Genomic DNA, 27,460 nt, shown 5'->3' with positions numbered 1-27,460 from the left:
GAGAAAAACCCACTCCACCACAGGGAGAGACACGCAAATTCCAAATAAACATGCGTCAGAGTCGGGATCGAACGCACGGCCTCATGTATACCAGGCGAGGTAGCTAACCATACTTAATCATACTGGTCATTTTGGGTGATGAAAGGATTGGACCTGGGTAACCCACAAATTGCTGCGATTTATTACATTTTGTATTGCGGATTTTTGGAGTTCTGCTGTAATTTTAAACTTGACAAATTTGGACCAATGATAGCAGAGGAACTTTAACATCTACTGTGCAGCAGACTGAGTGCATCGGTATGGTCAATACACCGACAGCGATGACTAAATGGTCACCAGCCCCTCCCTGCCTTCAAAGCAATGGAACATAGCGAGGGCCTATGAGCGAATGAAATTCTCCCGCTGAAATGCATTTGTTCCGACAATTCAAGAATTAATCAAACTGTGCTCCCTCCACATTGACGCAAAAACAAGCGTATGTCGATTACCAACATGTTTATTGGGGAAAGCAAGCAGAAGTGCACAACATTAGATCAGTACCAAATACCCAGGAAATAAACTATCGTTTGTTGCTTCCCATACACGTGTGCCCATTGTGAAAAAACCACCAAGCGATGTCTCCTTATGTATTGTAACATTTGTGTTGTGTGTACTTGTGTCGTGTGTACGTGTGTTGTGTGTAATTGTGTTATGTGCACTTGTGTTGTGTGTAGTTGTGTTGTGTGTAGTTGTGTTTTGTGTAGTTGTGTTGTGTATACTTGTTTATGTGTACTTGTGTCGTGTGTATTTGTTTGCCAAAAGCATGAGGGATATAGAGCCTCCATTTGTAAACCGCAATACGCATTCAACTTTCATTGAACACATCAATCCAATAAAACTTCCCAATGTGCTCTGTGAACTCTATTAAGAAGTTAACACTTGTCCTTGGTATTTAATTTGCTGGAAATGGCTGAGATATATGCCCACATCAATGCGTACACATATACAGTACTGTATGTAAAAAAGTGTGTTTGGATTTACATTTTCAAATCCAATGAACATTTTCACAACGTGTTAGCTGATAAAATTAATGCCGCTTGGTATTGAGACATGTAAGCTGGTCTGGAAAGCTTTGGGGAATTACGTTTTGTGAAGTATCTAAGTGCCATGTTAAGCATCGGTTAGTTGGGCAGGGTTTTCTCAGCCACTTCCTCCGTTGACTCCACCACTTGCCCATCCACGATGGTCTGAGTGATGATTACGGTTTTCGTTGTCTTGACTTCCTCTGGAACAGTTAAGATATCACAATTGTAAACTCTACAAACATTAACAATATACAATCATTTGTTTTTGATAGAGCCCCTCCTTTATCCTGGGGCATATCAGAGCACTTGACATGCAATAAGCGGCTTGTTCACATCTCAATTCAAAGATGTGAAAGGGTTGCAGGTGTCACTCTGTTGCACAAGATGACTCAGCACCTGGCCTGCCAGCGGGAATTAGCCGGCCAGTAGGGAGTGTTGATTGCTGCTCTTTGTGCTCCCAATAGAGTAATTTGCGGGTCATTTTTAAAATTTCTAAAACTTGGACCATGATGCTGGCACGCAATGACCTACTTTTCTCGCATGATGCCAGGGGCCTTTAACGTCTGCTTTGGTGCGGATTTGAACCACGAACCTCTGCAACAAGCAGTCAACTCGCTAACTCTGGACCGTGTTACCGCCCATGTGACATGGAGCTCACACCCAACTCTAGAAAAGTGCTTCCAAATTAGGGAATCAACATCCATGTCTGTTACAACCTAAGACAAATATCCCCCCGTATAGCCTTAACAGACTGTTGGGGCAAGTGCTGTTAGCGAGCACCTATGAAGGCCAGCACCTCACGCGAGGGGTGGGTGGTCAGCACCACGCCCGGCCACCTTTGTCTCCCCAGTGATGATGTATACACACCGCACCAGGTACTCATATGAGGCTGAGTCGACCTCAGAGAGGCCAGGATAAATAATCGTCATTGGTATTGTCTGTGAGCGGGAATGGCGCAGCGAGCTAACTGTTACACTACCGCTCCTGTAAGACACACCTATTCCTACACTCGCTCTTTCAAGTCTAGAAATTACATGTATATGCCTGATGTGATACTATGTCTTATTCACATGTCCTGCCATGAATATTTATCAGAAGCATTACAGGAGGTAATTGTCATGGGGTTTTTTAACACCAATAACAATACGTCACAATTTTTGGGATAACTTAATTAGTTGCAATTAGGCAATTTGACAATTATATCAATGTTCATTCCGTTAAAGATGTTTCCTTTTGAAAATGTTATCTGTAATTCCAAATAAAGACAGATCGTACAGAGTGCAGAAACGGGGAGAAACATCAGGGTTACCTCGCTTGGGTTCTGGTTCAATCACGACTTCCTCTGTAAAACAAAACAAACAGATGTCAGCATTGCCACCAATTCCCTCACTCGTGTTGAAGACTCGGTCTACAAGACTGACTGGTTCGTCTCATCTTATCTAAATTCGTAAAAGCCTTATTCGAAGGCGCTTTACATCAATTTTAGTCTTTTTTACATAAGATGTTAGTGGTTGAGATAAAGAGTGGGGTTATTGAAAGTGGTGCAGTTATGGTGACAGGAGAACATGCAGGAGAGGTTAAGGAGGGGTTGGGGTAGGGGTGTTGATAGGGGTAGTGATAGGTGTTGGGGAAAGTGATAGGGGTTGGAGTAGTGATAGGAGTTGGGGTAGTGATAGGGTTTTGAATAGTGATAGGGGTAGTGATAAAGGTTGGGGTAGTGATAGGGGTAATGATAGTGGTTGGAGTAGTGACAGGGGTTGGGGTAGTGATGTGTGGGCATCGTAATAGAGGTAGTGATAGAGGTAGGGGTAGTGATAGTTGTAGGGGTAATGGTACGAGTAAGGGTAGTGATAGGGGTAGGCCCAGTGGTAGCTGGGGAGTGCGTGGGCAGGGAACAAGATGGGCTAGGGAGAAGAGATGGGTTCTAAGGAAGGAACGGAAGCAGGTCAGTGAAGATGATTGTTCTGTGTGCTGCAGTGGAAGTTGGTTTCAGTAAAGGGGAGCAAGAAGCGAAAAGGAATGCAAGTATGACTGGGCGCAGGGCAAGGGAGGCATAGAGAGGGACACTGACCCATTCACACACTCAATTATCCACCAACTCACCCACAAACAAAGACCCCCCATATAGTCTTAACAGACTGTTGGGGCAAGTACTGTTAACAAGCACCTATGAAGGCTGGCACGGCACACGAGGGGGTGGGTAGCTAGCATCACGCCCGACCGCCTTTGTCTCCCCAGTGACGATGTTTAAACACCAAACCAGGGTACTCATTTGAGACTGAGTTGACTTAGGGGAGGCTCAGGACTGGTTCAAATAACCGTTACTAGTGTTGGCGGTGAGGGGGAATCTAACTCGGGTCGCTGGGCTCATAGTGCAGCGCGCTAACCACGACACTACTGCTACTCACTTACCCACTCACTCACCCAATTACCCACTCACCCACCCACTCATTCATTCACCCACCCACTCACCACACTGCAGGTCAAAACACTTCTCGTTCTGCGTCTTTCCTCCCACTGCTCCATTTTGGAATTCCCTCCCATCGTCTCTTTTTCCAAGCTATGATAACAACTTCACTCATTTCAAGAGACGTTTTAACTCTTATCTATTACAACTTCGAGAGTATTGTTTTTGCTGGCCTTTTGACATTTTGGACATTCGGGCCTGTGCTCAGCAACTGTGTAAAACATTGCAGACAACCCCAATGAGAAGGGGACGGCTGTTTGTACATTGTACACGTGTAGCCCTTTTGTCACTCCACTGCTGAATAAGGCTCTACCCACACAGTGTGGGTCCGGGGAGGGTTCATGAACATACTTCAGTGCGCTGGTTAGTGAGGGTTGGTGAAGGCAGGGAGCATAGACGTACAGCACAACATCGTTTTGTGCTGCACTGCCCTCTGCTGACCACGCAGCACCTCTGACGCACGGTGGGGGTTGCCTATCTGGGCAAACGAAACCGGCGTTCCAGGCTCCTGCTTAAGCACTGTCCAGGCTCGACTCTGCTGAGCTTCTGAGCTCTGACGAGATCAGGTGCATTCCGTCAAAGTGAAGAAAAACATGTCCGAGGAAATTCGTTTAATAACAAAAACCCATGATGCCAAACTTGTCGTGCATGTGGATGATCAATACAAATTCAATCAGGCTTTGCTTCAAAATGACAGCCATTAAAATTCATGTTAATTCATCCGCAGTGCTCTTGTTGTGAATTGTCTGTCTATTTATGCTACATTATTATGATTGTCTTTTTACCATTGTGCTTTTTTTTACCCAGGAAAGTTTACTAACGTTTTACAACTCTTTTCAGGAGGGTCCCGCCAAGTTTTTTTGAGTAGGGGGTGATGTTGCTACTGTGTGTGATACCAAGTGAGTAATTTGCATGCAATTTTTCAATAATGGGGTGTTTGGTCAATACCAGAGAACCCGGAGTACACCCATGGAGAACATGGGGAGAGAGAGAGAACATACAAACTCCTGCAACAGAAAGGCACCCGAGTCGGGAATTGAACCCAAACGCTTATGGCTGTCAGGCACGTGTGCTACCACTGCTGCCACCCTGCCGTCCTGAGATTGTAGATGTGACTTGAGCATGCACTCTACTCCACACTCCATGAAACAGCACAGGGATGAGAACAAACTGCACGCTGAGCCGTTTCACTCACTGGTGGTGGAGGAGGTGGTTATGGTCGTGGAGCTGGAGCTCGAGCTCGACGCGTCGTTGTCTACGACAACGGAATTAGAAGCGGCACCAAAGGCGCCGTCACTTGAAAGCGAACTGGTCTGGCTGGTGGTCTCTGTTAAAAGATCATCGTCACCACCACAATAAAAAAGTGAAACATATGAACATTTTAGATACAACAAATACATAGTTCCGTATACAGCATGAACAAAAAGTCTATGTAGTGAACATGTATCAATTGTGCTAGATGTTAACTACGATCGTGTAAATGTGAAAGAAAAAAACGAATATCCAACTGCATGGTAAAATATTTCCGCCTCAATTTGTGTCGAGGATTTCGACGTCATTCTGCCAAAAATAGGTGGTCGTTTTCGTGCAAACTCGGGGCTATTCGAAAAGCAATACGTGGCCACCATTCTGCAAGGTTCTTACGGATATCAACAGATTTGTAGCAGCTTTTATCTCCCAGAATGGGGTCTGATGTCGCTAAATTGACGCACGCATACAGATAACATGAATATTATGAAGACGTTGTTGGCAGAAACTTTCTGCTTCGCTAAACGTGAGCTATGATATCTAGTTAGGCAAGAGGAGAGATGCAGGGTAGCACTACGACTCACTGGTGGTGCTGGATGTCATGGCAGTGCTGGCTCCTCCTGTGGTGCTGGATCCTCCTGCGCTCTTTGTGGCAGAGGAAATGGAAGATGAAGCAGCCCCAGAGCCAGAGCCGGACCCGGTGGTACTTGAACTTTGGTAGCTGGAGTTGTTCTCTGTTACCGAGAATGTCATCGCATTCAGAGAGGATATGTGGCAGCGCATTCACCTTAGAGCATTTGTCTCTAAACTATTAAATGAGCTGCCCCGATCTGTAAGGGAGGCTCCACTTTGGCTGTTTTTAAGATACATTTGAAATAATATTTCTATCATATAAAATTTACAGTTGTGTAAATTATATTTTATTACTTGCTTCATCTGCATTCCCATTATTGTGCATCATTATGTATGCTGATATATCTATTTATTGTCTGTTATTCTTTTTATTTTATTCATAATTTTTTTATATGTACTTTGAGGTGATTGAATGTTGGTTCAGCATCAATGTCGGCATGGGGCTCTGTTACTAAGAATGCTATCGCATGATTGGCAGTTGGCATCACGAGCAGCAGTCCAATGTTCACTGAGTCGCCCTCTTGTGAACGTGGTGAGGTGCAGTCTGTTCATCATATAACCAACCATTGCACGTATTGTGTGCTTGCACAGAAGAGGGACGGTTACTCTTATGTGTCAAGCAACTCCTGATGCCACCAGATGGATGATCAGACTCGGCATACAGTTGTAATATTTTTGCCAGATGCTTTTCAACTGCCATACGAAAGAAGATGACTCTAGAGACGGATCTGGAAACCTCCCAAGGGCAGGGAGGAGGTCACGAATGTGAAGCGTTTTAATTATGGCCGAACATTATTCTGGATCTCAAGGAAAGAGCGATTCCCCATCGCCCAATCCACACCGCCACCCTCGATCCGCTAGTGGCCTATTTGAGTAGCAATATGTCACCACCATTCTGTAACGTTCTTAACAAGGAAGGACAGGGTGAGAAATGAAGGAGTGAGAGGAAGACTCAAGGTGGTATAAATCACAGAAAAGATGAGAGAGAAAAGGCTGGTGTGATTCGGTCATGTGGAGAGGCAGTAGGAAAATTATGTGGGTCAAAAGGTGCAAGTTATGCGAGTGGAAGGAAAGAGATCAAGAGGAAGGCAGAAAAAGAGGTGGGGCGATGTGGTGCCAACGGACATGGTGGCCTGAGGAGCTGAAAGGGAGATGGCGGAGGACAGGGCAGTGTGGAGAAGGTTGGCAATGACAGCGGACCCCACATGAGTGGGACAAACACGTGGAAGAAGAATATTCTGCAAGGTTCTAACAGATAGCAACATATTTGGAGCAGCTTTTACCTCCCAGAATGGGATCTCATGTCGCTAAATCGACGCATGCATACAGAGAACACAAACATTATCAAGATGAAAATTAGGAAGACGATGAAGATTCAGAAGATGACTGAAACGATGACAATGCTGATGCAGGAAGATGATGTTGAAGGTAGTCGGATTTTGTTGGTAGAAACTTTACACTTCGCTAAGTGTGAGCTATGATCTATAAGACGTTTTTTTTGGGTTAGATTGCGTAAACATATATAAATGTGTTGTTAAAACCCACCACCCCAAGACACAGCCAACTAGTAAGGGTTGTCACGTAAACAGAACATGCCAATTCGTCACTAGTACAGCACACTGGTGTGTTGGAGAGCCAAGCCACAACATTTATAATCTGAGTACGAAGTTTCACCAGTAATTACAACTAGCTTCATCAGGCGACAGCCACATTTGTGGAGAAGTCCATCTGTTTCGTTCCTTATATAGAGGCGTCGATGTGGTTACCACACTTCTGCGCTCTTGCGCAATGGGGGATTAATGAGTCAACATTATGCATGTGCATTATGGGAGTCCTTTGATCATGTCCTTTCTGTCATAGATGTGGTTACCACATCTATGCCGTACTCAGATTGTAAATGTTGTGGCTTGGCTCTCCAACACACCGGCGTGCTGTACTAGTGACGAATTGGCATGTTCTGTTTACGTGACAACCCTTACTAGTTTGCTGTGTCGGGTGGTGGCGGGTGTAACGACACATTTATATATTTACGCAATCTAACCCAAAAAATACCTCCATTATGGATGATATTGGTCGCGAAAGCCTACGTGTTAAAGTGAGCTATGATATCAAACCAGGTAAGAGGAGAGATGCAGGGTAGCCCTGCGACTCACTGGTGGTGCTGGACGTCACAGCAGTGCTGGCTCCTCCTGTGCTCTTTGTGGCAGAGGAAACGGAAGATGAAGCAGCCCCAGAGCCAGAGCCGGACCCGGTGGTACTTGAACTTTGGTAGCTGGAGCTGCTCTCTGTCACCGAGAATGTCATCAGATTCAGAGAGGATATGCATGTGGCAGCACATTCACCTTCAGAGCGTCGGTCTCTACACTGTGGAACGAGCGTCGGTCTCTACACTGTGGATCGAGCGATCTGTAAGGGAGGGGTCCTTCTGGCTGTTTTTAAATAAGTCTTAAATCATATTTCTATGATATAGAATTTACACTCGTGTAAATTATATTTTATTACTTGCTTCATCTGTTTTAAAGTATTTGTTTTGCACCATTCCTATTATTGTGCATCATTATGTACGCTGATATATACATTTATAGTCTATTGTTCTTTAAACAAATTTTGCCATGCACTTTAAGGCAATTAATTGTCAGCGTGGGGCTCTTTTACTGAGAATGCAGCCACATGATTCACATTTGGCATCACGAGCAGCAGTCCAATGTTCACTAAGGAGTTGCTTGACGCACAAGAGTAACCGTCCCTCTTGTGAACGTGCTGAGGTGCAGTCTGTTCATCGCTTAACCGACCATTGTAAGCATTGCACGCTCACACACAGGAGGGACGGTTACTCTTGTGCGTCAAGCAACTCCTGTTGCCATCAGATGGGTTACCAGACTCGTCATACAGTTCTAATATTTTTGGCAGATGCTTTTCAAGTGCCATACGAGAGAAGATGAGTAGCAGCAATCCATGTTGTGTAACGGTGTGTGTACTACATACATGGGGATCTGGGTGTGTTTAGCTCTACAGTATGGGAATATTTTCATGAGTGAGCATGCACATTTACACTCAATATATTTTATTTGCCTTACTGAAGTCTCTAAACTTGATGAATGCAAGCACGTGTGATTGTACGACCATGCAGGTAAATGTTCAGAACACACAGTACCTCCTTTGGAACCAGTGCCAAAGCTGAAACACGACTGCATCGAGTGCGAAGATTCCGAGGAGATATTCCTCAGCCTGCGGGGATCGGGGTGTTGGGGAGATCACAGGAGAGGGAGGATGCATGATTAAAATATGTCATGAGCATTCTAGAAACTATTTGAACTATTTTTTATTTTCCCAGGTAAGGTCCACTGAGCGATATAGCTCTTTTTCAGAAACTACCTGGCCACAAATAATAGCTCAACGAAGTGGCTTACCATGTGGAAATTTATAGCAGCCAAATACTTAAACGCATGTTCTAAATGTGGAGGGAAAAACCAGAGGACCATGGAGAAAATCTACGCAACCATGGGGAGAACATGCAAACTCCAAGTATACAGGCGTCAGGGTCGGGATCAAACCCACGAGGTCCTGTATGCCAGGCGAGGGAGTTGACATCTAGCCCCCATTGCACCCCTCTCACATTCACTCAAATCGCCCTTTAATAAATGCCCATATGGCAGATTTTCACTATTTGGGTGTTATATTAAAATCATGAGCTAGAAATCAGTGCATTTATTGGAGTAATATAGCTGTTTGTCATGTGCCACGCTTCCCCTAAAATCCTCAAATATTTTGCGGACTCATTCCTCCTGTAATACACGACACACGACATCAGTGCAAAAAGAAAATCCAGAATTATAAGTCTAATCTCCGCAGTGCACCATGCATTACAGTCCACAATATGATCCCCTGATATCAGTGCAAATGATTGGATTCATGCTATAGATCAAACATAGCTGTAGGGTCTCACAGAAGGAAGCAATGGTGGTGTCATCACACCTGATTAGTTGACATGACCTTCTCACCTTGACCCGTGCAATGCAATAGCCATTCTTGCTCTCATTTAATGTAACTGTTTGTGGTCAGCGTTAGGAGTAGAGATTGTTAGTGCAGACGCCTTCCCGAGACTGGGCGTGAGCTGAGTATGGACAAATGGTGACAAGTCTGGGAACATTTAGCACAAGGTTAACCTCACAGTGCAACATGTTGTGAGTCATGGACAAGCATCTCCACCTGCTATTATGTGACGAGAGCCAGTGCACTCATGTCTGCATTTGCGGGCAGTGACGTGATACCAGCGGTAGTGCATTCGCCTCTTTTTCCAGAGGTTCGTGGTTCGAATACGGCATGCTGCCCTGGTTCATACTATTGGGTGCGTTAACCCCACAAAATACCCACCACCGTCTGCTTCACAGAGGACGTTAAAGATCCCCTGATGTCATCCTTGGGTGCCAATGTCGTGGTCCAAATTTGGCAATAAAAAAAAAATACCTGCAAATTACTGAATTGGGATTACACATTGCAATCACCTCCCCCAAATGTGAAACTACTCCAGACTGTGTCAGTGAAACATAGCGCATTCACGTTAGCCTTGTGTAATGAGAATGGCACAAATACCATCTGTACTCAATGATAATAATCATTATTATTACAATGATTATGTGACTAGAGCTAGAACATGTACCGGCTGTCTTCTCCCTCCAGAAGCCTCCTGTAGGTGCTGATCTCCTGCTCAAGCTTCATCTTCATGTTGAGCAGCTCTGCGTAGTCCTTCAGCTGTTGGTTGATGCCCATTTGCACCGAACCCAGCTCTCCCTCCAGCATCTGAATATGCACGGTGTAGGATGCCAGCTCGCGGGCTTTGCGGTCCTCCGTATCGTACAGCTGATCTTCCAGAGAGCGAATCTGGTTGTCGTGGAACGGAGAAAGAGAGATGTGGATGAGGAGATCATTTATTTGAGTTTTGTAACAAAATGGATGAACGGGACAGTGAGTGCCATTACATAATTAAAACTCAAATATTTCAAATCAAGATCAAATATTTTGTTTAAACCCAGAAGAGGTGTGCACAGTTGTGGGTCCTGGAGCAAGGAATGCATTTCCTTGCTCAATGTCCCCTCTCTCCATAGCCCAACATCTGGACCTTCAGGCCCATAGGCCCCCCGTGTATTTGCACTGCCTGCAGCACAGTCAATAGCTACGCCACTGAGTGCAGCTGTGACGTGTGTGTGAAATAACTGTGGTGTATGTGTGGGGTAACTGTGGTGTATGTGCGTGGTAACCGTGGTGTATGTGTGGGGTAGCTGTGGTGTATGTGTGGGGTAACTGGTGTATGTGTGGGGTAACTGTGGTGTATGTGTGGGGTAACCGTGGTGTATGTGCGTGGTAACTGTGGTGTATGTGTGGGGTAACTGTGGTGTATGTGCGTGGTAACTGACTGTGGTGTATGTGTGGGGTAACCGTGGTGTATGTGTGGGGTAACTGTGGTGTATGTGCGTGGTAACCGTGGTGTATGTGTGGGGTAACTGTGGTGTATGTGTGAGGTAACTGTGGTGTATGTGTGGGGTGACTGTGGTGTATGTGTGGGGTAACCGTGGTGTATGTGCGTGGTAACCGTGGTGTATGTGCGTGGTAACCGTGGTGTATGTGTGGGGTAACTGTGGTGTATAAGCGTGGTAACCGTGGTGTATGTGCATGGTAACCGTGGTGTATGTGCGTGGTAACCGTGGTGTATGTGTGGGGTAACTGTGGTGTATGTGTGGGGTAACTGGTGTATGTGTGGGATAACTGTGGTGTATGTGTGGGGTAACCGTGGTGTATGTGCGTGGTAACTGTGGTGTATGTGTGGGGATAACTGTGGTGTATGTGCGTGGTAACTGACTGTGGTGTATGTGTGGGGTAACCGTGGTGTATGTGTGGGGTAACTGTGGTGTATGTGCGTGGTAACCGTGGTGTATGTGTGGGGTAACTGTGGTGTATGTGTGAGGTAACTGTGGTGTATGTGTGGGGTAACTGTGGTGTATGTGTGGGGTAACCGTGGTGTATGTGTGGGGTAACTGTGGTGTATGTGTGAGGTAACTGTGGTGTATGTGTGGGGTAACTGTGGTGTATGTGTGGGGTAACCGTGGTGTATGTGCGTGGTAACCGTGGTGTATGTGCGTGGTAACCGTGGTGTATGTGTGGGGTAACCGTGGTGTATATGCGTGGTAACCATGGTGTATGTGCGTGGTAACCGTGGTGTATGTGCGTGGTAACCGTGGTGTATGTGTGGGGTAACTGTAGTGTATGTGTGGGGTAACTGGTGTATGTGTGGGATAACTATGGTGTATGTGTGGGGTAACCGTGGTGTATGTGCGTGGTAACTGTGGTGTTTGTGCGGGGTAAATGTGGTGTATGTGCGTGGTAACTGACTGTGGTGTATGTGTGGGGTAACCGTGGTGTATGTGTGGGGTAACTGTGGTGTATGTGCGTGGTAACCGTGGTGTATGTGCGGGGTAACTGTGGTGTATGTGTGAGGTAACTGTGGTGTATGTGTGGGGTAACTGTGGTGTATATGTGGGGTAACCGTGGTGTATGTGCGTGGTAACCGTGGTGTATGTGCGTGGTAACCGTGGTGTATGTGTGGGGTAACTGTGGTGTATATGCGTGGTAACCATGGTGTATGTGCGTGGTAACCGTGGTGTATGTGCGTGGTAACCGTGGTGTATGTGTGGGGTAGCTGTGGTGTACGTGCGTGGTAACCGTGGTGTATGTGTGGGGTAACCGTGGTGTATGTGCGTGGTAACCGTGGTGTATGTGTGTGGTAACCGTGGTGTATTTGTGGGGTAACTGGTGTATGTGTGGGGTAACTGTGGTGTATGTGCGTGGTAACTGTGGTGTTTGTGTGGGGTAAATGTGGTGTATGTGCGTGGTAACTGACTGTGGTGTATGTGTGGGGTAACCGTGGTGTATGTGTGGGGTAACCGTGGTGTATGTGCGTGGTAACTGTGGTGTTTGTGTGGGGTAAATGTGGTGTATGTGCGTGGTAACTGACTGTGGTGTATGTGTGGGGTAACCGTGGTGTATGTGTGGGGTAACTGTGGTGTATGTGTGAGGTAACTGTGGTGTATGTGTGGGGTAACTGTGGTGTATGTGTGGGGTAACCGTGGTGTATGTGCGTGGTAACCGTGGTGTATGTGCGTGGTAACCGTGGTGTATGTGTGGGGTAACCGTGGTGTATATGCGTGGTAACCATGGTGTATGTGCGTGGTAACCGTGGTGTATGTGCGTGGTAACCGTGGTGTATGTGTGGGGTAACTGTAGTGTATGTGTGGGGTAACTGGTGTATGTGTGGGATAACTATGGTGTATGTGTGGGGTCACCGTGGTGTATGTGCGTGGTAACTGTGGTGTATGTGCGTGGTAACCGTGGTGTATGTGCGGGGTAACTGTGGTGTATGTGTGAGGTAACTGTGGTGTATGTGTGGGGTAACTGTGGTGTATATGTGGGGTAACCGTGGTGTATGTGCGTGGTAACCGTGGTGTATGTGCGTGGTAACCGTGGTGTATGTGTGGGGTAACTGTGGTGTATATGCGTGGTAACCATGGTGTATGTGCGTGGTAACCGTGGTGTATGTGCGTGGTAACCGTGGTGTATGTGTGGGGTAGCTGTGGTGTACGTGCGTGGTAACCGTGGTGTATGTGTGGGGTAACCGTGGTGTATGTGCGTGGTAACCGTGGTGTATGTGCGTGGTAACCGTGGTGTATTTGTGGGGTAACTGGTGTATGTGTGGGGTAACTGTGGTGTATGTGCGTGGTAACTGTGGTGTTTGTGTGGGGTAAATGTGGTGTATGTGCGTGGTAACTGACTGTGGTGTATGTGTGGGGTAGCTGTGGTGTACGTGCGTGGTAACCGTGGTGTATGTGTGGGGTAACCGTGGTGTATGTGCGTGGTAACCGTGGTGTATGTGTGGGGTAACTGTGGTGTATGTGCGTGGTAACCGTGGTGTATTTGTGGGGTAACTGGTGTATGTGTGGGGTAACTGTGGTGTATGTGCGTGGTAACCGTGGTGTATGTGTGGGGTAACCGTGGTGTATATGCGTGGTAACCATGGTGTATGTGCGTGGTAACCGTGGTGTATGTGCGTGGTAACCGTGGTGTATGTGTGGGGTAACTGTAGTGTATGTGTGGGGTAACTGGTGTATGTGTGGGATAACTATGGTGTATGTGTGGGGTAACCGTGGTGTATGTGCGTGGTAACTGTGGTGTTTGTGTGGGGTAAATGTGGTGTATGTGCGTGGTAACTGACTGTGGTGTATGTGTGGGGTAACCGTGGTGTATGTGTGGGGTAACTGTGGTGTATGTGCGTGGTAACCGTGGTGTATGTGCGTGGTAACCGTGGTGTATGTGCGTGGTAACCGTGGTGTATTTATGGGGTAACCGTGGTGTATGTGCGTGGTAACCGTGGTGTATGTGTGGGGTAACTGTGGTGTATGTGTGGGGTAACTGTGGTGTATGTGCGTGGTAACCGTGGTGTATGTGTGGGGTAACTGTGGTGTATGTGTGGGGTAACCGTGGTGTATGTGTGGGGTAACCGTGGTGTATGTGTGGGGTAACCGTGGTGTATGTGTGGGGTAACTGTGGTGTATGTGTGAGGTAACTGTGGTGTATGTGTGGGGTAACTGTGGTGTATGTGTTGGGTAACCGTGGTGTATGTGCGTGGTAACCGTGGTGTATGTGCGTGGTAACCGTGGTGTATGTGTGGGGTAACCGTGGTGTATATGCGTGGTAACCATGGTGTATGTGCGTGGTAACCGTGGTGTATGTGCGTGGTAACCGTGGTGTATGTGTGGGGTAACTGTAGTGTATGTGTGGGGTAACTGGTGTATGTGTGGGATAACTATGGTGTATGTGTGGGGTAACCGTGGTGTATGTGCGTGGTAACTGTGGTGTTTGTGTGGGGTAAATGTGGTGTATGTGCGTGGTAACTGACTGTGGTGTATGTGTGGGGTAACCGTGGTGTATGTGTGGGGTAACTGTGGTGTATGTGCGTGGTAACCGTGGTGTATGTGTGGGGTAACTGTGGTGTATGTGTGAGGTAACTGTGGTGTATGTGTGGGGTAACTGTGGTGTATATGTGGGGTAACCGTGGTGTATGTGCGTGGTAACCGTGGTGTATTTGCGTGGTAACCGTGGTGTATGTGTGGGGTAACTGTGGTGTATATGCGTGGTAACCATGGTGTATGTGCGTGGTAACCGTGGTGTATGTGCGTGGTAACCGTGGTGTATGTGTGGGGTAGCTGTGGTGTACGTGCGTGGTAACCGTGGTGTATGTGTGGGGTAACCATGGTGTATGTGCGTGGTAACCGTGGTGTATGTGCGTGGTAACCGTGGTGTATTTGTGGGGTAACTGGTGTATGTGTGGGGTAACTGTGGTGTATGTGCGTGGTAACTGTGGTGTTTGTGTGGGGTAAATGTGGTGTATGTGCGTGGTAACTGACTGTGGTGTATGTGTGGGGTAACCGTGGTGTATGTGTGGGGTAACCGTGGTGTATGTGCGTGGTAACTGTGGTGTTTGTGTGGGGTAAATGTGGTGTATGTGCGTGGTAACTGACTGTGGTGTATGTGTGGGGTAACCGTGGTGTATGTGTGGGGTAACTGTGGTGTATGTGTGAGGTAACTGTGGTGTATGTGTGGGGTAACTGTGGTGTATATGTGGGGTAACCGTGGTGTATGTGCGTGGTAACCGTGGTGTATGTGCGTGGTAACCGTGGTGTATGTGTGGGGTAACTGTGGTGTATATGCGTGGTAACCATGGTGTATGTGCGTGGTAACCGTGGTGTATGTGCGTGGTAACCGTGGTGTATGTGTGGGGTAGCTGTGGTGTACGTGCGTGGTAACCGTGGTGTATGTGTGGGGTAACCGTGGTGTATGTGCGTGGTAACCGTGGTGTATGTGCGTGGTAACCGTGGTGTATTTGTGGGGTAACTGGTGTATGTGTGGGGTAACTGTGGTGTATGTGCGTGGTAACTGTGGTGTTTGTGTGGGGTAAATGTGGTGTATGTGCGTGGTAACTGACTGTGGTGTATGTGTGGGGTAACCGTGGTGTATGTGTGGGGTAACCGTGGTGTATGTGCGTGGTAACTGTGGTGTTTGTGTGGGGTAAATGTGGTGTATGTGCGTGGTAACTGACTGTGGTGTATGTGTGGGGTAACCGTGGTGTATGTGTGGGGTAACTGTGGTGTATGTGCGTGGTAACCGTGGTGTATGTGTGGGGTAACTGTGGTGTATGTGTGAGGTAACTGTGGTGTATGTGTGGGGTAACTGTGGTGTATATGTGGGGTAACCGTGGTGTATGTGCGTGGTAACCGTGGTGTATGTGTGGGGTAACTGTGGTGTATATGCGTGGTAACCATGGTGTATGTGCGTGGTAACCGTGGTGTATGTGCGTGGTAACCGTGGTGTATGTGTGGGGTAGCTGTGGTGTACGTGCGTGGTAACCGTGGTGTATGTGTGGGGTAACCGTGGTGTATGTGCGTGGTAACCGTGGTGTATGTGTGGGGTAACTGTGGTGTATGTGCGTGGTAACCGTGGTGTATTTGTGGGGTAACTGGTGTATGTGTGGGGTAACTGTGGTGTATGTGCGTGGTAACCGTGGTGTATGTGTGGGGTAACTGTGGTGTATGTGTGGGGTAACTGTGGTGTATGTGCGTGGTAACCGTGGTGTATGTGTGGGGTAACTGTGGTGTATGTGTGGGGTAACCGTGGTGTATGTGCGTGGTAACCGTGGTGTATGTGCGTGGTAACCGTGGTGTATGTGCGTGGTAACCGTGGTGTATGTGCGTGGTAACCGTGGTGTATGTGTGGGGTAACTGTGGTGTATGTGCGTGGTAACCGTGGTGTATGTGCGTGGTAACCGTGGTGTATATGTGGGGTAACTGTGGTGTATGTGTGGGGTAACCGTGGTGTATGTGCGTGGTAACCGTGGTGTATTTATGGGGTAACCGTGGTGTATGTGCGTGGTAACCGTGGTGTATGTGTGGGGTAACTGTGGTGTATGTGTGGGGTAACTGTGGTGTATGTGCGTGGTAACCGTGGTGTATGTGTGGGGTAACTGTGGTGTATGTGTGGGGTAACCGTGGTGTATGTGCGTGGTAACCGTGGTGTATGTGCGTGGTAACCGTGGTGTATGTGCGTGGTAACCGTGGTGTATGTGCGTGGTAACCGTGGTGTATGTGTGGGGTAACTGTGGTGTATGTGCGTGGTAACCGTGGTGTATGTGCGTGGTAACCGTGGTGTATGTGTGGGGTAACTGTGGTGTATGTGTGGGGTAACCGTGGTGTATGTGCGTGGTAACCGTGGTGTATTTATGGGGTAACCGTGGTGTATGTGCGTGGTAACCGTGGTGTATGTGTGGGGTAACTGTGGTGTATGTGTGGGGTAACTGTGGTGTATGTGCTTGGTAACCGTGGTGTATGTGTGGGGTAACTGTGGTGTATGTGTGGGGTAACCGTGGTGTATGTGTGGGGTAACCGTGGTGTATGTGTGGGGTAACCGTGGTGTATGTGCGTGGTAACCGTGGTGTATTTGTGGGGTAACTGGTGTATGTGTGGGGTAACCGTGGTGTATGTGCGTGGTAACCGTGTACAGGGCACAGTGATTCTCACGAGGGCTCGCAGTGACTCGAGTTCGGCCGCGAGGCTCTGCATGGCGTGCCGCGTCTCCGACACCTCGCTTTGGGCCGCCGATGCAGCTTGACTCTGCTGTGCACCTTGCACCATGGCAATTTCCGCCTGAACACAAACGCATCTTTCGTATCAACTCAATCGTCATATTCTTAAATTATTTTTTATTTTATTATTTCCCTTCTACGTGACTTTACCGAAAGAACCAAGAATATGAATCCCTGCAGTCACGAAAGCTTTAAATAGAAATTCAGTCGTCATAATACACATTCCTAGTTCAATTAACAGTCTCATCATTGTTTCCCCCTATGTCAATGGTTTTATCAACTTTAATTCGGCATCCCTCGATTATAAATACAATTGTTATCTACGTGCAACCTGTCTGCCACCTTTGGCACCACGTCTGGCATCCGACATAGTATCATTAAGCGTGCCCTACATAATCGCCAATTTCACACACGCTCATGAGAGGCTCACTGACGCGGATGATATTGCCGGATAATGATCTGGCATGGTAATTGTATTTGAGGGAAAATGCTCGAAGTTGAGCTCCACATCTCGTGGGCCAAGACGAAGATTCAGAAAATGGGTGCTCGCTGAGCAGCGCCACAACCTCGCCATGAACGGCCAGATGGTCAAAAGCGTTCACAACTCCATCTACCTTCGAAGCCTGTGAAGTTGAGAGGGCGTAAGTCTTTTATGGTGAACACCGCTGCACCCAACACAATGACTGCGTGGAGTCGCACAGTCGTGTGCGTGCAATGCGAAGAACAGTACTGGTTAGCGTGCTGCACTACGAACCAGGCGACCCGAGTTCGATTCTCGCTCACGGCCAACACTGGTGAGGATTATCTGAATCGTTCCTGGGCCTCCCTAGGTCGACTCAGCCTCAAATAAGTACCTGGAGTGGTGTGTAAACACCGCCACTGGGGAAACAAAGGCGGCCGGGCATGGTGCTGGCCACCCACCCCTTCGTGTGTCTTGCCGACCTTCATTAGGTGCTACTCGCTAACGGCACTTGCGCCAACACTCTGTTACAGGCTATATGGGAAGTCTTTGTCTTGTGCGTGTGATCCAGCACCTGCTTGTTGAAGGCCATCTCTGCGTTGGCGCGGTTCACGGCGATTATGCCCTCGTACTGCGCCCGCATGTCGTCCAAGATCTTGTGGAGGTCCTGGCCCCTGGTGCTGTCGACCTCCACCGACATGTTGGCGCCGGACAGCTGGGCCCTGAGAGCGGCCAGCTCCTGCACGGCACGAGCGAGAGACCCCCATCCGCATGCAATCGATCGCACGCACACGTGGGTGACTGAGCCAACCCTCGGACATACACGGTGCGACACTTGACGTAGTCAGCAATATACTGAGTCGACTGTTGTATTTTAACCGCATAAGGAATTTGAAATAAATAACGTGTCAAGCATGCTAATTGCATCTCACAACGCTGTACAATAATTACATGCATCTTGACTTAAAGATTTCGTGACTGCAGGAATTCATATTCTTTGGGTCTTTCGGTAAAGTCACATAGATAGGTTGATGAGGATCGCTTGTGTTGTGATCGAAACGTCGTAGTTTTTTTAAATATTTTATTTCCACCTATCTACGTGACTTTATCGAAAGATCCAAAGAATATTGCATGCATCATCACATGTATGTGGTAAATTCTATTTATAGCAATATAATGAAGTAAATAAAATACTCAGAACATATAAAATGAATAAACAAATAAAAAAATGGTATAAAACAAAAGGTATAAACAGCAAACGAATGATCACAACGTAGGTATAGAACAGCACGTATGGTAAAAACGTCTGGCTCAGGGGTCAGCCGCATGCAGCTCTTTGGCTTCCCCCTTTCGGCGCTTTGGCTGCCTCCTTGCGGGCAGCCGTTTAAAGAAACGGAATTCTTAAAACATAATTTAACGTAAAGATAATTTATTAAATACGGCAGGCAATGGGTCACTGTGGAATGTCTTGGTGACAACAATATGTACAACAGTCAAATTGTGAAAGAATAACTAAGGGGGGAAAACTAAATAGATGCAGTTCATTCCATCACCTATTTTGTTTATTTAAGTCAGAATGTATTTGTCATCTGCTGTATGCCTGCTGCTGTGTTTGTGTACGTGTGCAAGTAGCTCTCAAAGAAAAAACAAATGGCTCTTCTACTTTGAAAGGTTGCCGACCCCTGGTTCTGCTCTTAGCTCCTCACCACCAGCAAATATCCATTAGTCCACTCAGTGACAGCCCAAAGCACAATCCCAAACACACAGCAACATCACACCTTTGCACGAGCTAAAAAAGCAACTCACGTCTTCATGGTTCTTTTTCATGAAGATCAGCTCCTCTCTCAGGGCCTCGATGTCGCCCTCCAGGCCCATGCACGCCATCCCGTACTCGTCCAGGAGGCCCCGCAGGTTCCCGATGTCCGCCTCCACCGACATGCGCAGTGCCGCCTCCGTCTCCCACCTGAGAAGCACGCGTGGCCGGCAGCACACAAGAGTTCCCCTTTACACACCGCGACGGTGGTTCAAGTTGGCTGTTTATGCATTACCGGTAACCGCGTCGAAAATACGGTACAAACACCAAAACCTGTTATCGGTTTGACACATAGGCAAACATATCTGAGAAATTAGGGGAGTTCGAACTCGCTACTCACAGGTCGCCAGTTCGAATCCATTCCTGACGCGGTAGTTAAATCAATGGTGCAGGTTCGTCAAAAACGCTGCCCACCCCCACCATCCTCTCTGCCTACATCCAAGCCAGCAATGTACAGCACAGTCGAGCCAGTAAGTAGATCGTGTGTGGTGGGGTAAAGTGTGGGTACGCCCACCTCTTCCTACTAAAATTCAACTGGAAATGAATACCGGTTCTGAAAACGATCATCAATTTGCCCATTATCATTTAACATTGATTAAAACTGTGATGTTTGGCGCAGTGATGTGGATGCTATACTATTGGTTCTGAGGTGATGCACCCCCTCCTAGGTGATCTCCTGACCTCCCGTTGTGCCCGGCAAAACCGCACATGCTCTCCACTCACTTGCTGCGGAAGTCATCTGCGGCCAATCTTGCGTTGTCTATCTCCAGGCTGATTTTTGCATTCTCCAATATTTGGACAAAGATCTGTAAAGGAATGGCGGGACAGAAAGGAAAACACGCGGCAACATTTTAACGAGCCAGCTCGACAGACATCTATAACAGTGTTTTTTTTTTAGTTAGATCGCATAAATATAAACGTGTCGTTAAACCTACCACCACCCGACAGAGCCAAGTGGTAAGGTTTGTGTAAACAAAAGATGCCAAATCGTTACTCGTTCAGCACACTGGTGTGTTGGAGAGTAAACCCACAACATTTACAATTCGAGTGCGTCGTTTCGCCGATAATTGACAGCCAACAATGTCGACAGACATTGTCAATGAGCACAGGGTGAGCGAGACAACACAGGAGGACATCTCTAACCTTTTCCCGCAGGTCCTCGATAGTGGAATAGTAAACACTGTAGTCCTTTGCGGTGGACCCTTTGCCTTGCAGCATCTCTTTGATTTTGAGCTCTATGGCCTGGTTTGCCGATTCCAGGAATTTAACTTTGTCCAGGTATTCGGCAAGACGCTCGTTCAGGCCTTGCATCTCCACCTTTTCACTCGCACCGCTTTGTCCCCCCACGATCATCTTGAACTGTGAGCTCCCCCACGCGCCTCCACCGCATCCCGCGGAGCTCCCCCGACCAAAGCTGGCCGAAGAAACCCGGCAGCTACTGCCACCATAGACGCTGGCCGCTCCGCTGCGACCCAGGACAATTCCCCCTCCACCTCCTCCACTGACTGAGCGTGAACTGGAGCTGTAGTACGCCATCCTAATAAGATCTGCTTTGTGGTGATTACGGTTAAGCTACAATTTGCAAGGGTATGTTTTTAGCGAATCGATTTTGACCTATAATAGTAACCGAGTGTCCGATGCGCGGGGAGAGATCCGCGGTGCAGTCTTTTAGTAAGTCGCAGACGTAACGATTTGAACACGCAAGCGGCAAATTTTGCAAGTGAGACACGCGCAGGTTTGTCTACGGCTGTGCCTGAAATTTCTCGTCAGGGTTGGCACCTTTTAAGGTTGAACATTGTGGGAGGGCTCTTTCAATGGCAGACAGGTTGATTGATCGATGATCCAATAAGAAAACAAGAACACAAGCCTCGGGTGATAGGAGGCTCGGAGTGGGTATAAGGGAGGGGTTAAGCTGTTCGTAAAAAAGAGTAATAGCAAGGAAGCATTGTAAGCATAATACATAATTTACAACCACACCTTTGTTTTACCATACTTCACCACGGTGGACAATTTCGATTTGTGAAGGGGTTAGGGGGCCTCGGGACCGCTTCAGATCGCGCGCTTCTGATGTCAGCCGTGGCCCGTAGGGGATGCATAGCGTGGTTCCGAGTGCAGAGCAAACGACTGCACCGCCGCTCCACAATGAAGCGTCGTAGTAACTACCCGGGGTTGCATTTGCACGTCTCTCATTGTGCGAACACAGCAACACGCACGTCGAGTCCCACGCGCTGAGATCCCCTGAAGCGAGAGCTCCGTGCGTGTGGCTGTGGATGTGTACGTGGGAGCGGTAGTAGAGCTGTTAGCGTGCTGCACTAAAACCCCGGCGACCGAGTTCGATTCCTCGCTCACGGCCGACAACAGCGAAGATGATCTGAAACGGTCCTGGCCTCCCCTATGTCAACCAGTGCCGGATTATTCTCGTAGCAAAAGTAGCTGCACATGTAGTAGCTGCACATGTAGTAGCTGCACATGTAGTAGCTGCACATGTAGTAGCTGCACATGTAGTAGCTGCACATGTAGTAGCTGCACATGTAGTAGCTGCACATGTAGTAGCTGCACATGTAGTAGCTGCACATGTAGTAGCTGCACATGTAGTAGCTGCACATGTAGTAGCTGCACATGTAGTAGCTGCACATGTAGTAGCTGCACATGTAGTAGCTGCACATGTAGTAGCTGCACATGTAGTAGCTGCACATGTAGTAGCTACACATGCTACGGTCCCCACACTTTCAACGGCCCCGCGCCAAATGCGTTCAAGCTATCAATTCCGGTTCAGTGATTCTGTACTTGCTCTATTACTATAGTACTATACTGCCTTCAACTTTTATGAACGACTGGGTGTTTAAGGTTAGCGATATAGAAAATGAAAAAATGCAATTACTTTACTATGCAAGTGATAAAATTGTGTTTTAATATTTCTGTTTTTTTATTTTTCATTTAGGGCTCCTTTATAACATATGCTACAGGCCCTGCACGAGCTTCATCCGGCACTGAGGTCGACTCAACCTCAAGTGAGTGCCTGCTGCTATGTGTAAACATTCCCGTGCCGGTCTTCATAGGTGCTCGCTAACAGCACTTGTCCCAACAGTCTGTTCAGGCTACAGGAGGGATCTTTGTATTTTTGTATGTGCACACTTCAGTGGTGGGGTAGCGGGTTGTAGTCGCAGTGTCCTGTCCCAGGGCTGCCAGCCAATTCCAATCACCTCGATTCGTTTCGTAGCCAAGCACATCAGTGACAATTGTGAACTACTTTGGTCGTGATGATTGCATGTAATCGTATATCTCAGTACCATACGTTCCTTCAGTTCCTCAGTGAGCTGGCATATGGCAAATTAAAGTTTTTTTTTCATAATTACGTTTTTCTTAACACGTAGATTTTCAGAGCCAATATTATCATTCTTAATTGATCTTTGGGTTAGGCCACCTAGATCTGGCCAAATTTTTGTTGTTAACACCCTCCACCACCCGACATAGCCATACAAATTACACCATCACGTGTACAAGGGTTTTAACAAAGTGGCAATTAAAATTATTATTGTTTCAGCTCACCGGTCAGTTGTAGAACAATGATCACAACCATCATTAGCAATTAGATATGAAGATTCCCTTGAAACTACGTCAAGCATTTTCGGGACAAGATCAAGGAAATTAGACTGTGTGACCTGTCACTGCATTGCGCGCTTTCAGATGCGCTTCTGCAGCTGTCTGGAATGCTCTTCCTTCTGATAAGAGGAAGCCACTGGAGCTATGCACTTAAAAATCTAGATTTTAAACTAATTTCTTTAAAACTGCTTTTTATACCACACAACGCTACGGTCCTACACGTCTGCGTTGGTTTTCTGTCCGAGCCGCCTATCCCGCTATGCACCACTCACCTGGCGTGGAAGTTGTACCCCCCCCCCCCCCGCCGTGGTTGAATCAATATAGATAACTCGCCTTTTGCCCGTCCAAGGACGGGTGTATTGCAGTAAATCTGAAACTTGTAAGCGGAAAGCAGACCACGACGTGATATTAATTGGATTAATGCGTGTGCAATTTGTAAGGGGCGCGGTGACACAGACTCATTTCATTTTAAGGTTATAATCCCTTGTTCATCATGACGTCCTTTTTTACTTTGATGTCTCAACAACAGCGTTACGGAGATCGCGTGACGTGAGGGTTCTGCCTTTGTAGTGAGGGTTGTGAGTTGACGCTGAGGAGGGGGGAGGAGGCGCCTCGGCCCCCCATGTGGAGTGACGTCACCCACTAATTATTATGAATGGGGGGGAGGGTGTCCATTTGGAGGACATCACCTGTTAATGATTATTAATGAGAGGGGCTGGTCGATGAGGAGTGACATCACGAGCGTTAAGGACAGTAGTAAGTATTGTAGTATGTAGTATAGTATGTAGTGTAGTATGTAGTGTAGTATGTATTTACGTTGTCCCTTCCCCGCACCTCCAATCAGCATGGTTGTCAACGTACGGTGCGAAAAAAGTTCAACTTCCATACATCATAAAGGTGTCAAATTTAACTTAGAATTATTGTTGTTTTTCTTCAGCCAATCGAGACCAGTGAGATAACCCCAACCCAATGCAAAGGCAGCCACAGGTGCCTGAAACCCACGTCTCAGCATTGCTGAGTGCGCTGTTGTGGTAATGGCTCCCTTGCGAATTCAATAATTTTAAAAGTAATCAACTGTGTTATTCACTGCGTTATTTGCGGCTGAAGCTTTATTATTACAGTGGCGCACAGCCAGCTCTAGAAACGTCCCAAGTGGGGGGGGGGGGGTCCTGAAATGCCCAGCTTCTTAAATATATCCCTACGTTTATCTAAATATATATGTAAAAACACATATATTTCGATTTAAAGCTTTCGTGACTGCAGGGATTCATCTTCTTGGTTCTTTCGGTAAAGTCACGTAGAAGGGAAGTAATAAAATAATAATTATGTTTTATTTTTATTATTTTATTACTTCCCTTCTACGTGACTTTACCGAAAGAACCAAGAAGATGAACACATATATTATTATGGCATATATAAATAAGATACCAATTTTTTGGGACCTCAGAGGGGGGTAGGGGGAAATTTCCCTCTTCACCCCTCCGTGTTCACGTTTAAAAAATAACAATATGTGCATGAATATTGTATTCGTCTGGTGAACATCGTTGACTTTGTTTTATTTCCAATTAAATAAGTGCATGTAATGTTTATTAGTGATAATTTCTTATCATTAATGAGAAGCACAAGTTAGAAAGTTGTTAATAAGAAACAAAGCTTCAAATCAAGAAATAAACACAAATTATCAACGACGGCAATAAGATTGTAGATGTCAGGAACGTGCAATCATTAATTACGGCTGTCAGTTTCATTTAATGAAATTGCCATTGGCCAAGCCACATACTAGTGGAATCTTGAATGCCCTGTAGCAGAATGCAGCGCTCGGTTGCACAATTTGTTATAGAGACATCGCAGTTCATTCAATCCACAGCTGTACATCATTGCCAAGTACTCTAATCAGCTATTCTACACTTGATGAAAAAGTAAGAGGCTTTACCCAGTCCAGCAAGAATACAGGAGGCGTTCATACACTAAATAGACACCCATTACAAGGCATCAAGTCTGCATTAATCACATATGTTCATGGTGAAACATGAAAACAAACATGTTTTGATAATGTGTGCATTGTCCTTGAAACTGATTGGCCACAATCCTTGAAACTAATACTGAAAAAGGATGCCATACATATTCTACAATTGTACTCCTGGAGTAAAGCACAATAGTTTACAGCTCCTTATCAATCCGCTGTTGAATGAAGACCCTCCCACGCCGCATCAGTCATGGAGATTGTTTAATCGTGCTCGTTGGTGGAGCAGCCACCCCAGAACCAGTGTCAGTATCACTCGCCAATGACATTAGTCACTGCCAGGAATCCAACTCAGGATTCTGGATTCAATGCGTAGTTGTGTGTTCTTATCTCAAAATAGCATTTGGTTTAGTTAACGTGTTCTTTACCTAGTCTATGGAAGTTTATATAATTTGTTTAAGGAGCATGGTAAGGTATCTTTTCAACCTATTATGGAATTGATGGCGATGTAAACATAATAATTATAGATAATTCTCATATTTATGGATTATAAATTTTAAAAATCTGAGACCAAATTCCCACGGCAGGGTGCAGAGTAAAGCCTTCCTTACACATCCAGAAAAATATTTATCGAAATATTTTATTTATAAAATAATGTACGTGGAAAATCTCTAAACCTTGCTCATTTGTTTGGTTGTTCACAAGAACATGAATAGTAAAAATTACATCATAGCGTCACATATTCGACCACCTGGGAACTGAGGTTTAGGTGCATTTTTTCAAAAGGTCAGATCCGTGAGCATCTGCAGAAGTGATAGTTACATCATCATGCACACCTGCTGCACTGGATGTAGGCAGTTGTTTGGTTAGGATGAATATGTGATGTAATGCGACGTACTGTAAAACTGAAATTAAAACTATGAAAAAATGTTACAGCTCCACCGGTTACATGAAGAAAATACCAAACTGTGCTGAATAGGAAAGTCGGTCAAGTTGCCCACGCTTTCACTCGTCGTTCAAAGCAACGTTAGACTTTGAATGCACTGCGACATTGGATTTCTAAAAACTAGACCACAGGTAAAAAGGTATGAACATAAATGGCGATAATATTAACCACCTCATATTTGCTTACGATATAGTTATTATATTCACTGATGGGCTACCGGGGGTTGATGTCAATCGCCTGCAGCTGGTGTCGAATACGGCTGGCAGGCTATTGACTGGTATGTCGAGGACCGGTCATAATTATAACGCCTCTGTTCACGGACCGCATTAACTGCTCGTGCGAGGGTACATTCAAAATCAATCCTCTAACCTATAAAGCCCTACAAGACCAGGGACTCTTCTACCTGCAAGGAGTCCTTTCTCCGCACTGCCCCTCAAGACCAACTCAACCCACCGACAAGGGATTGTCAGGGTGGAAATGGGCGCCGAGCAGCCGAGCAAAGACTGCACTATACTAGACTCATCAGCTTTGTCTGCATCTCTCCACTATTATTTATCTTCGGTGGGGGCGTAAGCCACCACCACTATTTCTCGCCTTTTGTTGATGGAGAGGCGAGCCCACAGTAGTCCGGGACTCGCAGTTTCCCACACCTCGCCTCCAAACAAATTAAACTATTCTTTGGTTCTTTCGGTAAAGTCACGTTGATAGAAAAATAAAAAAATAACGTTTCGATCGCAACACAAGCAATCGTCCTCAGGTGAAACAAATACAGCAGGCGGACTGCTGAGGCAGGAAGAAATGTAGCGATAGCGCTACTAAGCTTTACGTCAAGATTTAACCGCCTCTACGGGGAAGGTTTCCACACAACCATTAGATATTTTAACAGACTCCGAGACAAGAGGGCTCATCTGATCGAAGAGATGCCGCCACACAAAGGTAATACCGATCGCCTTATTTTTGTTTGCATTCTGACCACAAGTATTGTCGTTAATACCGACATAATTAGCCGAGGTATTCCTGGCTCTGCGATCTTGCATTTACTTGAAAATTACATCTCAAGCCCCGCCCACTTCAAGCATATATATAACCTTTGGCTGCAGTGGCTCTGCCTTTGGTGGCAGTTTGTTCACCTGAGGACGATTGCTTGTGTTGCGATCGAAACGTCGTGATTTTTTATAATTTTATTATTTTTCTATCTACGTGACTTTACCGAAAGAACCAAAGAATAAGAATTCCTGCAGTCACCAAAGCTTTAAGTCAAAATTAAACTATCACGTGCACAACTAGGTGAATAACTCTTAACAGCCAAATTTGACAATATTGTTAACCAAACTCAAAGTTTATTAATTATTCTGTTTCATGGAATTGTATGTTTCAACCTCACCAGTCCATACAGGATAAGTGCACCGCGTGTGTAAGAGATTATGGAAAAGTTTACCAAGGGGAGATCATCCCGCACTATGGATCTACATCATTGACTAGTACTGCCCAACTATTAAAATAGCAGATACATATTTTTGACTGTTTAGGTAGTTAAAATGCATGAGAACTGTGGGTTTTGTTTATTTTTACAAAAT

The 27,460-nt window shown here is 46.4% G+C and overlaps 1 protein-coding gene across 1 annotated transcript; it reads right to left on the bottom strand.

Moving 5' to 3' along the window:
* Positions 1-478: 478 nt before the first annotated feature.
* LOC144721186 (keratin, type 1 cytoskeletal 11-like) lies at positions 479-24,257 on the bottom strand. Its single transcript, XM_078598584.1, has 12 exons — positions 20,515-24,257; positions 20,095-20,177; positions 19,365-19,521; positions 18,133-18,297; positions 17,034-17,159; positions 10,073-10,293; positions 8,567-8,640; positions 7,566-7,697; positions 5,364-5,513; positions 4,727-4,858; positions 2,374-2,406; positions 479-1,264 (listed from the first exon to the last, which is right to left on the bottom strand). Exons 1-12 carry the CDS (start codon positions 20,905-20,907, stop codon positions 1,161-1,163), a joined length of 1,770 nt encoding a protein of 589 aa, XP_078454710.1. The 5' UTR covers positions 20,908-24,257; the 3' UTR covers positions 479-1,160.
* Between the last annotated feature and the right edge of the window lie 3,203 nt (positions 24,258-27,460).

The sequence above is a fragment of the Lampetra planeri genome, chromosome 11 (genome assembly GCF_965212315.1).
Source record: "Lampetra planeri chromosome 11, kcLamPlan1.2.h2, whole genome shotgun sequence".
Classification (NCBI taxonomy): Eukaryota; Metazoa; Chordata; class Hyperoartia; order Petromyzontiformes; family Petromyzontidae; genus Lampetra; species Lampetra planeri.
The sequence above is the reverse complement of the archived record's forward strand: the minus strand, read 5'-3'. Positions and strand labels throughout refer to the sequence as shown.